The following is a 15,981-nucleotide window of genomic DNA, read 5'->3' on the forward strand; positions in this document are numbered from 1 at the left end:
TTGAATACATATCCCCTCTATGGTGTGATTCTATGAGGAATTCTTGTATTAAAGTATAGGTAGTGTATGCCCTAATTCAGCGCCATTTGACAAATATATATATATATAAAACAATGAAGTAAGCTAGATGCCGTCCACATTGCATTGACTGGTTAGCCAGCCTTGTCAATCTAATTTTCATTAATTTATCTATCTTTAAAAGGATATTGTTTTGTGGTCTGTTAGGTGGGGCAATTATGAAAAGATAGAAGGTCAAAGGGTCATGACAACAGGATTTTTCCAGGAAGTTGAATACCTCAAGTGCTTTATATGAAAGATGGAAATATACGGTAAATAGGGTCAGTCACTGGGCATGCTCTAGCATCAAGATGGAGGCCTACTGCCCCTACTGTCATGCACGTAGTGTCATATAGGCTAGTCTACATGCGCCAATAAACGGCCCATCTGACAAAACAAGGACGATATTAGGCTATTATAAAAAATTATATGCTCAACTCTACCCTTCTCTATTAACGTGTTGCATAACATTTGCCTATAAGATACATCAGTAGCCTATACATTTGAGTCTATAGACCTGAAACCTGAGAAGAGAAGAGTTGTAGGCTTTCATTGTCTCTTGTGTGACTTTTACCCTGATTCATTTAAGGCGCTGTCCCCTAAATTAATTCAAAATGAATACACACATAAATAATTTATAATGCTACGTTTTATCCTCAATACTGATGAGTTCATTGACAACAAAAATTAAATACATTGTACAATAAATATAAAACATAAATAAACGACTTAAAGAAAGTATTGAAGTCTTTGTACAAGATATAAATAGCTCGAAATATATCGTTGCCTTTGGCAAGTCTAGTAAGTTTACAACCCGCGAGTAACATGGGTATGTCCCTTTCAAATAGCGCAACATAATAAACCATTGCACTTCAGGGGTACATATGGCCATTTCTTTAAGGAATAGTCGATTTACTTGACGATCAATTATATTTATCTGCCCTTTTATTGTGTGCATCCTTAATTTCTGCAGTGATAATATCAGTTTAAAAATGCATTCGGAGCAACCCTCTTTTGGTGGGACAAAACTCCAGGAAACCCACTCGACACTCCCGGGGAGAAAGGCGGTAAGGATGTTCTGAGTGTGTCTGAGAGGAGAGTCTGTGCTGAGCTGGCCTGCACACCAAAGCCTGGCGCGCTCTGCTGGAGGTGCGACGGAGGGTGCTGACTCCCTGAGACAAAGTAGCCGCTCTGTCCAGAGAGCAGCCCTACAGGAGACGTGCTCATGCCGTAACTGTTTAAGCCCAGAGCCCCGGCTGATCCACCGAGAATAGGACGCGTAAGGTCCCCGTTACTGAGCTGCTCCACCCCGGGGAGTAAGGACCCATACGCGTGACCTTGGTTTAGAAATCCCGGCGATGAGCCATTGTAATGGGGGTGATGCAAAGATAAAAACGGCGAGATCTGCCAGTATAAAGGGTTGTTTGCCCTGTCGTTTATTCCCAAACCGAGAGGAGCAAAGCGCAGACCTCGTTTCATCGCTAGCTTCCCTCTCGAGGTGGCCGAGCGTCTCCGAAGTTTCCCTGTAGTTCCACCAATAAACACGTCGTCACTCGATGGGTCTAGCATCCAGTAGTTTCCCTTTCCTGGGTCGTCGTAATGCCTCGGGACTTTTACAAAACATTTATTGAGGCTGAGATTGTGTCGGATGGAGTTTTGCCAACCTTGCTTGTGCTCCCTATAATAAGGAAAGTTCTTCATGATGAACTCGTAGATACCGTTGAGCGTCAGCCTCTTTTCAGGACTCTGCCTGATAGCCATCATAATCAAGGCATTGTAGCTGAAAGGTGGTTTATCATATTTCCCGTTTTTCCCCGGCTCTGTCGCCTTTTCGGTGCTGCTCTCCTCCTCTTCTTTCGTTTTGTCTGGATCCAAATGTGCTGGTTCCATCTCAGTAGGGTCCAAGGATTTTTCGGAATCAGAACCCGGTGATGGAGTGTTCTTTTCGGAGATCGCGGAGTCCTGTTTGTCACATTTCGACGGAAGCAATAGACTCTTAATGCTGAACGACGTAGACCTGTGCACCATCGGCGGCTCTTTCAGATTCTCCATGCCGTAATCTAGCGATGAACGTAGGTTGGCCGTTTTCAAACGAATAGATCAGACACCGTTGGAATCAGGACATTGCATGCATGAAGGAACTCGTAGGACAGAGAGCGGGACGGGTCTGGGATGGAGAAATTAGTAATTAAGGAGGTTCAGTCTTATCACTGCATCACCAAAGGGGAGGAGCCTGTAGCTCAACTTACTGTTTTTTTCTGTTAACAAAACGTGATTGTTACAACGTGATTTTGTAATTTTCTTTTTTGTAACCTTTCCTTCGCAATTCTTGAAGTTGAGTGAACATAGAAATGCAGACCCGTATTTGTTAGTGCGCGCGCGAATGCGCAGTTTGTGGCCACTGGCATGTGCGTGCGTATGTGGATAGGGTATATGTGCGTAAAACTATTAGGCGACAGCTGCAGAAAGTAGCCTACTGCGTTTATTGGGGAACATTTCAAATTGAATGTATGTAAGCAAACAATGTTCACAAACGGACACTAGCATATAAAGCGCTTTTATTGTCTAATAACCTTTGTGTAGCCTACAGAACACAAAACGGTAGCCTAGCTGTACCTAACCAGTCGAACACCGTTACTTGAGCGCCTCCACTGTGTGGTACGCAGTGCTGCAACAAAGAAACGAAGACTCCTGACTACGTGTGATTTGACCATTGATTGCAAATTGTTGGCATATAGGCCTAAATAAAATATTATTTAGTATATAGGTTTATTTAGGTTATAGGCAAGACTAAATAATACTTTTACTTACTAACTTAAGCGCGATATTGCAGTTTGCGCACATTCATGTTAAGAGGTGGTCAAAACAGTGTTCATGATGTGTTATAATAGTAGTAGACTAATATTAATGGCTTTTGATGATAATATTTATCAACATTATTATAGACATTTTAATGAAACAATTCATATGTTTTTATTTTGTTTTATTTGTTTTATGATGTGTTACGTGTGAGTAGACTTGCGGCCTGTTGTGTGATTCATGTTGGCTATGGCTGTAAACGAAATGTTGTATTATGGTTAGCAGTTATTTTAAGACCTAAAATGTGAGGGATTTATGCCTGCAACATTTAACCTATCCCAATAATCTAAAAGAAAAATGCCCCCCCCCCCCCCCCCCCCCCCCACACACACACACACACATACAGATATTATATTATCTGTATCTATATATCTATATCTATGTATATATATATACAATCAAATTGTGTTATTTTATAATTTAATGTAACTATATTATTTTCAGTTCATGTCATATATATATATATATATATGACATGAACTGAAAATAAGTTCATGTCAGAATATATATATTTATTATTTATTTATTATTCTGACATGAACTTATTTTCAGTTCATGTCAAATATATTTATTTTCAGTTCATATATATATATATATATATATATATATATATATATATATATATATATATGACATGAACTGAAAATATATATATATGACATGAACTGAAAATAAGTTAGTAACATTTAACTATAAAACAACATACCATTTTATTATATTAAGATATTCACATCAAGCCATTAATAATTATTTTGCAAGTATAAAAGGTAAATAACACCATGGACAACTAGTTTGATTGATCAGCAGAGTGATGGCAATAGTTTAAATTAAATCAAACAGAAGTGTCACTGACACAAATGAATGAAAGAAATGCAGCCCAATTATTATTTTTATTTTTCTATGTACACAATGGGATGCCTATATAACAATACTTATACAATAATTATACAAACATTTGTAACATAAATTAACGTCTATGAAATATAAACAAGGAGGAATAAAACATTCTTCACAATGTAAAAAAGAAAATACCAATGTTAAATTATAAAAATTTTATAAATTGTCAATCATCAAAAACAACACAGTACTCAGTAACATAAACTAGACTACAGTATAATGCATGCATTGAATGGATTATGTAGTCCTGTTGATGGCTGCATGTAGTGAATTCAATTATAATATGTGCAGGCCTATTTTATTCCTAGAAGTCTACTTTATGCAAGAGAAATGGCAGCAGTCCCATTTAAACTAGGAATTATGATACCTGTTTGTTTTTCTTCTTTACAGACTTGTTTGTATGATATCTAAGATAAGATCCAGGCATTATACAATTGCCAACACACACACACATTGTCCATCCAATCTGGGGTGATAGGTTGAGGATGAAATGCAGTATTAACCCCCCATGTGCTGGTTTGCTAGCCATAACAGCAGCTGGTGAAGGTTACTGCATATGCTTCCCTGAATGTTTTGTGTGCCAACTAAAATGTATAGGGAAACAGAGAGATACCGATTTCTTGGTCCGACCCAGGTTAAAACAATCTTTACTTGAGGGAAACAGTGCACCACAGTCCTGCTGTGCGCGTAAATACTGTGTGTTATATATAAACACAGTAGATATACAGATAGAAACATGGTAATGGTTTGTTTCCCCTGCAGGCTCCAGGCCAACTGGAGGCTAGGCCTCCTGGGTCCGAGCACTGTTCGGTGACTGCCCCCTCCTTCCCAGCCAATAACTGACAGAGCAGCTCTGGAGACAGGAACGCAGCACTCACAACATGGAGACGTATGGGCCAACATTTCCATTTAGCTCATCTCCAATGGCATTAAATAGACATGAGGACATTTCTATATTCTGACTCCATCTTTATTTATATCGCTCAGGGGGAAATCAGTTGTGGGTACAAATGCACAATGTATTTTGCCTGATGAAATTGACCAAACCTTACATGGCTTGGTGTGTGTTATACTTAGGGTAAAATTATCACATGATAGAATGTCATTCAGCCTAGTGATTTACCAGCAACTCACAGCTGCACAGATTAAAACCATGTTGCCAAAATACATACCCTTAACTATTTATGAGCTAGTTTTAAGTGCAAGATTATGATTATCTTGGTTTCACTAAACATGAACTTGGCTGACATCCTTCAGTCTACTTCTGTCATGCGTTCACAGGAGGAAAGTTGCGTGAAGGAATTTTTGGTGCAAAAAATATAAACTCTGCATTTCACAACTCATGCATTTTACAATTGTTCTACTATTGTAGTTTTAAAAAGGCGTTTTGATTCCCTAGTTTTAAGCAAACGCTTGTGAAAAGCCAAACTCCACCTTTTCAGGTGACTTCACAAACCTGTCACCCATCAAACTATGAAGTGAATATGACAGTGGCCTGGCAAACAATGTCACATTCGGCACCAAGAGACAGATAGAGGTTGACACAGACTGTCTGAGGAAGTTCAAAGTTTAACCACTCAGTTCCACCAGAGTACAAAGAAAGTCTTGATTGACAATACAACCAGAAAAACATGAGAAAATGTCAAAACATAAGGCTATTGCAGAAGTTCGAAGGTTGAACAGAGCATTCATATACCAGAGCTCCCCCTAGGGACTAATAGCAGAAACTACAAGAAAGTGTGGTTGAACCTGGAAACTCTAAATCTGAATCGTTATGCAGCAGCTTTAGGGTCATTCTGAGTTGAACTATTTATAGCACTGAAATACAGACCTCCCCCTTCATTTCTAGGGCACACACACACACATACACTGCCCCGTTACCACTGTTGCTGTAGAAACAGAGCTGATTAACCTAGCTGTCAGGTGGGAGACTGAAAATTTCAGTAACTACATGAAATGTTCTCACAGGGGTTGTAAAGCACACAAATGAGAAGCGTTCCTGCTTGTCTAAATCCTGTGTGTGTTTGTATGTGTGTAGGGCTGGGGTGTAACACCATACAAATATAAATACAGGAAATAAGGGGCAGCGTTTAATCTCTTGAGTGTGTGTGTGTGTGTGTGTGTGTGTGTGTGAGAGAGAGAGAGAGAGAGAGAGAGAGAGAGAGAGAGAGAGAGAGAGAGAGAGGAGAGAGCAGGGCCTGAATTGCACTTGTGTGGAAACACTAGGGTGTGGGATTTGGTGTGCATATCTGTGTGTGTGTCTGTGTACATCAATTTGGAACCAAACAAACCCAAACAGAGCTAGGCTGACCATGCTGTATTGGGTAATGTGATCATTGCCTGGAGGGAGGCTTAGTTCCTGGGTTAATGGTCTGAGGAGGGTCCACAGTGGGCTACAGTGTTCACATCTGCCATTCCTGTTCAGAGACAAATGTCAAATCATTAGAGATAGCTTTGGTGCTGACACAGTGCCACAACAACATATGGACCATTAATCTGATTTGATGGATTACCTTTTTTTCTTCTTATTATTAGTGTTGCAGTACTTAGTCTATAATTCTTGCATCTAGCGTATGAGTTTGTTGTCATGTCCGTGTTTGTGTCACTGATTAGCTTGTGTCCCCATAGCAGTGTCATGGGTGGGCTGAAACCACACCTGAAGTGGATTAAAGGGGCAGATTAGAAAAATGTGGCAGTTTTCCAAAAGTTCAAAATAAGTTCAACAGTACAGGCAACTAAGGATAGCACTACATGATGGTGAGGTTAGGAAGAGAAATTATTCAACTAACCATTGACGGGTTAACTAACAAATTAACCAACTGTGTAACTGATGAACTAACTAACTACTCATAACAAAATTATGTAAAATTGTAGATGTTATTTTTGTACAAATACAGACTGTTCTTTGACATGAACCACTGAAATACTGTTTGAACTCTGCACTTCCTTTATCATCTACTGTGCGTATTAGATGCATTTGAATGTCGGATTGTATAAAATAATCTGCTAATTTAATGACATGTAAAATACACATATCTAATCATAGATGATGTCTATTTCTCTCGACCTTCCTGTATTGCTCTGTCAATGTGTAAGTTCAAGAGTCAAAAAAGAAATGTTGCCAGACAGATGTGGCCTGACAGAAGTTCAAAGCTGTACTTCACCACTGTTATGCTACTCTCTACGTGGTGATGCATTGCAGAATGCCTTTGAGCTTCTGATTCAAGGGTGACGAAGGGTAAAAACTCTTTGGAAATCCTCTATGATTTGTTTGATTTAAACTGTGTGTCTGTACGTCTCTGTGTGTCTCTGTGTGTCTCTGTGTGTTTCTGTGTGTGTCAAGCTCTGAACTGTAATGCCCTCTTGTTGTCTGATGTAGCACATTAGACACATTACACACCACTCAGCTCCATAGCCGATCGACCCAGATCAAAATAGAACATTGGTAAATGACAACTGAAGAGTCTAATAATAGAACGCTTACATGCCTACAACCAACATGCCAAAGTCTGTCATGGTGACATCCTGGCTTGCGTAATGTATATTTCATCATGTGTAGAAACACACGGTTTGAGTCTGTGTCCAGTTTTATTCATTCAAGCACACAATGCATGGAAAAGCAATCAGTCCCCTTTCTAACTTAAACACATTCGTAGAAGCAGACTTCTAAAATATAGATTAGGTTACAGTTTTGAATAAAACATCACTCACACATGCCACTCAGCTGGAGGCTTATGTAGAGTTGAATGTAAGAAAAATCTAGAATTACAGATGAGACTGCCAAGAAATAACGAAAATTGCAGATTTTGCTACAGCAATCATTTTAAAGAGTTTACCCACACTGTTTGTTTATATGGGAATATGTGTGGTGTCTGGAGGGGGGTTTCAGAGGAGCACAGGACAACTGAACTGCTGCAGGTGTTGTCTGACAAGTCTGAGTATTGTGTGTGTGTGTGTGTGTGCGTGTGTGTGTGTGTGCGTGTGTGTGTGTGGGTATGTGCATGTGTGTGCGAGTGTCCTCATTTTCTCCTGGCCCTGGGGTCTCTGTGTACGATAACAGTTCAAGCACTGCTCTTGCGTCCTTTACAAAGGTCAATCTGATAGTCTGCTTGGTCACTCTCAGTCTGTTTCCCTAACGAAACCAGCCTAATTCCTCACTCCCAGTCCCAGCCTTCCAATGGGCGAGAACAGGATTAGGGTTCAAAAGCGGGTTCTGGTTAGAGATATGGATTCAGACAGGCTGGCAGGCTTGGAGTCGACCTGGGGAAATTGTAATATGTCTAATGGAGAACCAACTGCAGACCCTTTTGTTACAGTCCACTGTGTTTGTGTGTGTGTGGAGGTGGGGGGTGGGGGGGGCTGTCCAGCAGGGCATATTTATGTGTTCATTTATATGTTTGTTGTGTATGTGTGGACACAGACCAGGGGTGTGTTGGACGATACAACTAAAAGGAGCTGACATGTTACACAGCAGACATGTTTTGTAACCCTTCCCCCTCTTTCACCCTCTCCCCTCTCCTTCTTTCTCCTCTCTCTCTCTCTCTCTCTCTCTCTCTCTCTCTCTCTCTCTCTCTCTCTCTCTCTCTCTCTCCTTGTCCCCCCCCCCTTTCCTCTCCTCTCCATTCGGCTCTGCGCCCCTGTATCTGACAAGACCTCAGGGAGAGCCGCCAGTCTGCACCCGTGTGAACTGCAGCGTGGGGCGGGGAGCGCCCGACAGCCCTCGACATCTTTCACAGACGCTGTTGCTGCCCGCCGCAAAAGAACACGGCGACCTAAAAACCCGGCTCACAGAGAAGCCTGCATTCCAAACAGAAGAGCCAGCCATGTGTGAACAAACTGTTGGAAATTAGATTATATCACCCACACACACACACACACACACACAAACACACACACAAACACACACACAAAAACACAGAAAGACCTTTTACGATTTATTTTGCCCTTTTTTTCTCTTCTTTTCTCTCTTTTTCCTTTTTGGCTATTTTGATTCATTCCTAACGTAGCAAGTTGCTAACATAGTTGGTGAAATTAGATAATGAGGGTGCCGCAGGGGAATGGAGAGCAGCAGGAGGGGGAGGGGGGGAGCTGGGGAGGGGGAGGGGAGAGCGGCGATGGGAGAGGGGGAGGGGGAGTTGTTACGGTACACTTGGGTAAATATTTCCATAGGACAAATCACCATCGCTTCATGTCAGGGCACACAACTGTCAACTCCTCTGCCCTTTAGTGTCCTTTGTGTGTGTGTGTGCGCACGTGTGTGTGAGCGCATGCCTGTTTGTGTATGTCTGCATTTGTGCATACGTGCGTGTGTGTGTGTGCACGTTTACAAGTGTGTGACTGCATGTGTGCATGCATGCGTGCGTGCGTGTGTGTGCGTCTACATATGTGCATGTGCACGTATGTGCCTCTGGCATCCACACAGGACATTCCACTCTCATTCATTTTGTGCCCTTGTTGATCAGGGAGGCTTTGTCTGGACATTGAGACAAAACACACACACAACAATCGCTGTTTGTACAAAAATAGCTGTTTGTGCTCACAGAAAATTGTTGTTTGAACAAGCAAATGAGGTTAATGTCGTATTAGTAATGTGTTTGATGTTCATAGTTCCTCCCCGTGGGACTTTACTCAACGTAACCTTGAGCTCCATCCTCACCTGCAGCTGAACGAGCTCTGCTACCCAACCTGACTACCTGAAGCACCTGCTGGCTCTCACCTGGGGGCCTGAATGCCAAATGTGTGTGTGTGTGTTTCTGCCTGCCTGCCTGGTGTGTGAGTGTGTGTGTGTGGTTTTGCCAGCCTCCCTGCCTGCCTTCCTGTTTGCCTGGTGTGTTGGTGTGTGTGTGTGTGTGCATGGTTGTGCTAGCCTGCCTGCCTGCCTGTGTGTGTGTTTCTGACCTCCTTGCTCACTTAGATCATTGAGCTAAACTGGGCTTTGCTGATTGGTCCTTGCCTGTAGCATCAACAGCATACCCTCCTGCTGTCAGTTCACACAGCTCAAATATACGAGAGCAGTAACCAATAAGACACATCTCATGTCCAAAAAGGTACAGTAATTCTGCGTACGTCTATTCATTCTCTAGTCTAACCTTATTGAACCTCCACTGGAGGTTGACTCGGTTGACTTGTCTAAAGGAAGAAAAAACTATGGAAATATAGGACATCAGCTGAGGACTTTTTAATTAAACCATCTATTCTTTTTCAATGTGTTTTTGTTTTTAGATGAAAATGAACAGAAATCTTTATTGACTTGAGGCTTTTCCATTATTGACTGAACTGTCCAGCTAATTCCACAAAAACAGTTTAGATCATGTGTGTGTATTGAAGCCAGAAATCATTAGGGTCACATGTGCTTTTGGTGTTTTGCCTGTGGGCCTGATTGCCAAAACTGTGTGTGTGTCTGTGTGTGTGTGTGTTTGTTTGTGTGTGTGTTTGTGAGAGTAGGTGGGAAAACATTAGTATTAGGGTAGTGATTTTCATTGTGTATAGTATCTGCTAGTCATGTATAGTGGTTTATCCATATACAGATTCTATCTGTAAACATTTATGATGTGTGTATATTATAAAGCAATAGGTCAGGGGAAATTGGTGACCTGCCAGCATAGTCTTTGTGAGTGATTATTTATTTGTTTGTGTCTATGTGTGCGTGTGCGTGTGTGTGTGTGCACCAGGAGGGTTTTTCTGTGTGGATATTTACTCTGGAGATTATTGTGTCCTGCATGGGCATTAGCAGCTTAGAGGCGACATCACTGACCGAGCGCAGGGTATTTTCCTAGATTTTCTGCAAACGCCGCCTTACTCAATAAATGTTAGCTCCTGTCACTCTCAATTAATTAAGTCCACTCAATCAAATCCTACTTCATTTAAATATTTGGTCTAGCAAACATCACAACAAGCCCAAATATATTTATAAGAATGGAAGTGGAGTGTATCTGTGTGTGTGTGGGTTATGTTTGTGCATGCGTGTGAGACAGACGGTGTCTTTGCGTTCTTTTATACATGGTTAAGAGTGTGTGTGTGTGAGTGTGTGTGTTTGTGTGTGTGAGTGCGTTATGGTAACATAACAACTTGACTCATCAGAGCCTGAGTGAATCTGTATTGCTCACTGTGTCTCTAGGACAACATCAGCAGAGCCGACCACCTTTACCTTCAAAGGCTTTGTCTGCCTTCTAGGGGACTATTTTGGGTACTGCAGGTCTAACGTTTTCATCTCAGGACTGCTGGAATAAACGTATCGCGAAATACACTGCACCATATTCAAAGCATCTAAACCCCTACAGACCAAATTTGGATGGGTAGTAATCTGATACAGAGCGGTGAGCGGTGAGACACATGGCAGGGTGTCCTCTCTGTGACTGCTTGTGTGTTAGGCTGTCAATGCCAGTTCCTCACTGTTCCAAACAACTGCTGATTCTGCAAGAATGTCTAACGACACAGCTGGAGACAAGTTATGCTCCGTCGATTTTGAGATATCTGGACACGTCCAAGGTTTGTGTGTTTTCCTCTTGCTGAAGTCACGTCTGTTCTCCACTGTCCAGGCTGCAGCGGTGGCCATGGCTGTAAAGTGATCTGCGTTTCTTAATTTAGGAAGAAGCAGTCAGTTCAATCTGTGTATGTGAGACTGTGAGGAAGTCTGTATGGCTAGTAAACTCACAGTTCCCTGTGTTTGGGTGCCTAATTGGGTGCGCTCAAGCCTTCGGCGAGAGCACAACCTTTGTTCTCTCACATATATATTTATTTATTTATTATTTATTTTCGCCCCCCTAAGGATCAGTCAATATTTGGACTACATACACAACGGCGGTGTCAAAAGGTTCGTCTTGGTAGCGATTGCGTTGGTTGTATTTTTATTTACGTTCAGTTGCATGGTTTAAGTAGAAATTGCGTTTTTGTGGTGAAAAGTGAAGCTAATGGTGGCTAATTTGCTAGCCACAGTCACTGACGTTACTAACGTCACTACGTCACTAACGTCACGAAAACACGCGTGACTACCTGTAGCAGAACATTCGTTTCACATCTCTTAACTTGGGGGATAGCTAGGCTAACTATAGCTTACTGCAAGGCAGCTGCAGGAACGCCACAAGCAAAGAGGCCAGGGTGATAACTATTTACTCATTTTACTTTGTGATGTGAAACACAATTATGAAATGTAATGTACAATATTAGCTGATATTATTAAGGAAGTAGGCCCACATCTACTTTTGGAAACGGTAGTCTACTATTTCACTGAAGCATTAGCATCATGACATTAGCCTCTGTTGCCCGGGCAACACATACTACAGTGGTCTATGATGCATCTGTTTTCAATCTTTAAAATAAACATTCCTCACAAATACATTTTCGTTGTAGGATTTATTATGACATTACATTACAAGTAAACGATTTGTGGGTGAAATTATCATTACCTGTGGTTTCAAACCAGTGTTGCTCACTGCAATTCTGTAGCCTACGCGAGACACTACAAAAACATCTACACAGCTGTAGGAAGTCAAACGGCGACAGAACATGTTCGGCACTCCCCTTACTTAATCAAAAGTCTATCTAACTACTAACCTGAACTTCATTGCCACAGCCTAAACATTGCCAATCTGTTCATGAAAATAATTAATTTCAGCCTAAACCGTACAACGGAACATTAAATCGAATTCAACCAACGCAATCGCTGCCAAGACGAACACAGCAGTAGTCTAGTACTGTACCGTAGTAGTACAATTTACCGGGGCAGCTTTTCCACACAGGGCTATATCGCATTTTGCGTTGTTACTGACAATGATCGCTACCAGTGAGCTTTTTATGAATAAGCGATTTTCCACTAAATAAATGTCAAGCTTATTTACGTTTTGGGGGGCATATTTTCAGTTAGCAGATGGGACTGTTTGAATCGCGATTCTATCTTCTGCCGGTAAAGTCGTAGAATAATCTTCAAAGGGGGTTCTTTATTAATGAATGAATGCAATGAGTAGGCTAAATGCCTGAAAATATCACAAGAAGGGAAAAACTTAAAATGACGTTTAAATCATAGAGATTAGGTCAATTTTTACACCGGTCTGCCAAATTTATTCGTTTTGATTCAACGATGAGGCAGCCTCTTGCAGGGGAAATGAGAACACACCTATTTCATTCTACACTTAACTCGTATTTTCAGTTGTAAATGAGCAGCAAAAAAAAAATGCTTTTAAATCTATGTAATCTTTATAAATAATAAGTATGCATTTTTATATAAAATATACAGAAATATCAGCTGTATGGTACTGTAGTAGTAGAATTTACCTGGGCAGCTTCTCCACACAGGGCTGTATCGCATTTTGCGTTGTTACTGACAATGATCGCTACCAGTGAGCTTTTTATGAATGAGCGATTTTCTACTAAATAAATGTCAAGCTTATTTACGTTTTTGGGGGCATATTTTCAGTTAGCAGATGGTACTGTTTGAATCGCGATTCTATCTTCTGCCGGTAAAGTCGTAGAATAATCTTCAAAGGGGGTTCTTTATTAATGAATGAATGCAATATGAGTAGGCTAAATGCCTGAAAATATCACGAGAAGGGACAACTTAAAAGGACGTTTAAGTCATAGAGATTAGGTCCATTTTAACACTGGTCTGCCAAATGTATTCGTTTTGATTCAGCCTGTCAGCTGCCTCTTGCAGGGGAAATGAGAAGACATCATATTTCATTCTACACTTCACTCGTATTTTGAGTTGTAAATGAGCAGCAACAAAAATATGCTTTTAAATCTATGTAATCTTTATAAATAATAAGTAGGCCCGATGCATTTTTATATAAAAGTCAGGTGGCTGAGTGGTGAGGGAGTCGGACTAGTAATCCGAAGGTTGCCAGTTCGATTCCCGGTCATGCCAACTGACGTTGTGTCCTTGGGCAAGGCACTTCACCCTACTTGCCTCGGGGGAATGTCCCTGTACTTACTGTAAGTCGCTCTGGATAAGAGCGTCTGCTAAATGACTAAATGTAAATGTAAATGTAAAATTTACAGACCCCTGTGCAACCGACGCAAGCAAGCACACCCTACAATTTCCCCAGAAATTGTATCCTCTCTAGTTATTTGTATGTAATTTGGCCTTTTTAACCATAATGAAACTTTTGGTGCAAATTAACTTTTTCCTGTCCGTTCATCCAATAAAATCAGTGCATATTTCAGACTCTTTTGGGATCCTCCAAGAGTCTGAGCCTCTACTGGATTAGTATAGTGAATAGTTGCCACGGTTAGAACCCAATGTCGGCTAAACATGACATTATGATTAGTTTTAATGTTTTTCTTGCCATTTCTTTCCTCAGGGGTCTGTTTCAGAATGGTAAGGTATTTCTCTTGTGATCCTATGTTGCTTACTGTATCCATATAGCTAGAGGATTGCTGTATCACCTCTCCCTCTCTCCCTCTTTTTCTCTCCCCCTAAGTGGATGTCTCTTATCCCTCTCTCTTCCCCCCCCCCCCCCCCCCCCACCAGTACACAGAGAAGGAGGGGCTTAGACTGGGCCTTTGTGGTTGGGTGAAGAACACAAACAAGGGCACTGTGATTGGCCAAATCCAGGGCCCTGCAGATATGGTTCGGGAGATGTGAGTACAAGGTGCCCTGTTTCAAACCTGCTACTGGAGGAATCTTCTAGTCTAACAGTGTCCCTAAACCTACCAAACTTTATAGAACTGTTGTTTGTTAACACTCATGCATGCCTCTAAGTCAGTATCTTCTTGGGGTCGAATTTATAAGGGAATTATGTCATTTAGCTACCCCTTCCATGCAGATGTGATGGCTCACTGTTGAGTAAAAAATAAAATGTATACATCAAATTTCAAAATACAAAAGCATTTCCAGCAGATAAGCAGACCTTCCACAGCAGTGACAGTCTGTGAACGACCAGCAGTTATCCTAGTCTACCACTAGATGGCAGTCTCTACTTAGTAGAACGGTAAACCGCTCACAACATCATAAAGTTCTAACATAACTTTTGCAGTGCTTCACAAAGAAAGTGTTGTTTCTCTAGCACTATGCTTTAACACCATCTGAGACGATTTAGGGGAACATAAACAGCTCATTTGATGGTGGAGACCTGGGAGGCTGATATGAAGTCAGGAGTCTGTCCACAATGCCACATATAATGTCACTGTCAGTGTTGGAGCTTTCAGAGTCACACTTCAGTGTGTGGTTCGCCTTTTATTAGCAGTCCTGTCAGTGGGTCTATGTAAAAGTATATGTAATTGTGTGTATGTGTTTGTGCATGTGTTTCTGGTCAGTCTGTGGTCTGACTTATTTTTCGCATGGATTCCCTTTCATCTCGCCCTGTCTGGCTTATTGTGTTATATTTGATTGGCCTTTCATCCTCTGCTGTGCTACAAGCAATTAGGACCTGCTGTCTGCACATTCTGTATAGATAACATGTTTGGGTGGAGCTGTCCACCAGAAAGCCTGACTTAGCTTTAGTCATTAGCTTATTATGATTGTATTGTTATGTAGTCTTGTTTACAATATGCTTGTCTGTGTGCCAATATATCTCTTTCTCTCTCTTCCTCTCTCTTTCTTCCTTTAATTGTTCCTCTCTGTCTCTGTCTCTGTCTCTGTCTCTCTCTGTCTCTCTCTCTGTCTCTCTCTCTCTCTCTCTCTCTCTCTCTCTCTCTCTCTCTCTCTCTCTCTCTCTCTCGCTCCCTCCCTCCCTCCCTCCCTCCCTCCCTCCCTCCCTCCCTCCCACATCCACCAGAGAGACCAGGGAGACCAGAAAGAGGGAGAAGGAAAGAGGGGGAGATGAGGGAGATGATCTCACTGGGAGGGAGAGGGTTCAGGACAGAGTCTTACATCCAGATGGGATGTGGCGATGATGACATCAGGGCGGAGGCAGGTCAGCTCTGCACACTAAAATGACATCATCATTTCCAGGCTGTTGCTCGCACCCTGACAAGTAACACACACACATTCACGCACACACACACACACACACACACATAAACCAAGCTGTTTGTGCAACTTCTCAACGGCTGTTCCATTGTTGTAAAGTATGGGGTTTGATCTCCCTGTGAACTGCCTGGACTCAGACAACAATTCCTCTGTGACTACCTGCCAAATAATTTACTTCAAGCTTTCAAGCATCCTGTCAGTGCATGCCACATACTGAGCATTTTAATCTTTTCACACTCTAAAAGGAATTTGAGTGCAGGGCT

General features: G+C 41.6%; 2 protein-coding genes across 2 annotated transcripts; one reads left to right on the forward strand and one right to left on the reverse strand.

The window, feature by feature from the left end:
* Positions 1–833: 833 nt before the first annotated feature.
* Positions 834–2,109, reverse strand: foxg1d (forkhead box G1d). The gene has a single exon (XM_067236935.1). The coding sequence runs from the start codon at positions 2,107–2,109 to the stop codon at positions 1,039–1,041; it is 1,071 nt and encodes a 356-aa protein (XP_067093036.1). The 3' UTR covers positions 834–1,038.
* Positions 2,110–11,144: 9,035 nt separating this feature from the next.
* Positions 11,145–14,388, forward strand: LOC136943168 (acylphosphatase-2-like; the record flags this gene model as incomplete). Its single annotated transcript, XM_067236407.1, is given in 3 exon segments — positions 11,145–11,301; positions 14,109–14,125; positions 14,279–14,388. Coding segments are annotated over 3 exon segments (194 nt in total), but the record flags the coding sequence as incomplete, so codon positions are not given.
* Between the last annotated feature and the right edge of the window lie 1,593 nt (positions 14,389–15,981).

The sequence above is a fragment of the Osmerus mordax genome, chromosome 5, assembly GCF_038355195.1.
Source record: "Osmerus mordax isolate fOsmMor3 chromosome 5, fOsmMor3.pri, whole genome shotgun sequence".
Classification (NCBI taxonomy): Eukaryota; Metazoa; Chordata; class Actinopteri; order Osmeriformes; family Osmeridae; genus Osmerus; species Osmerus mordax.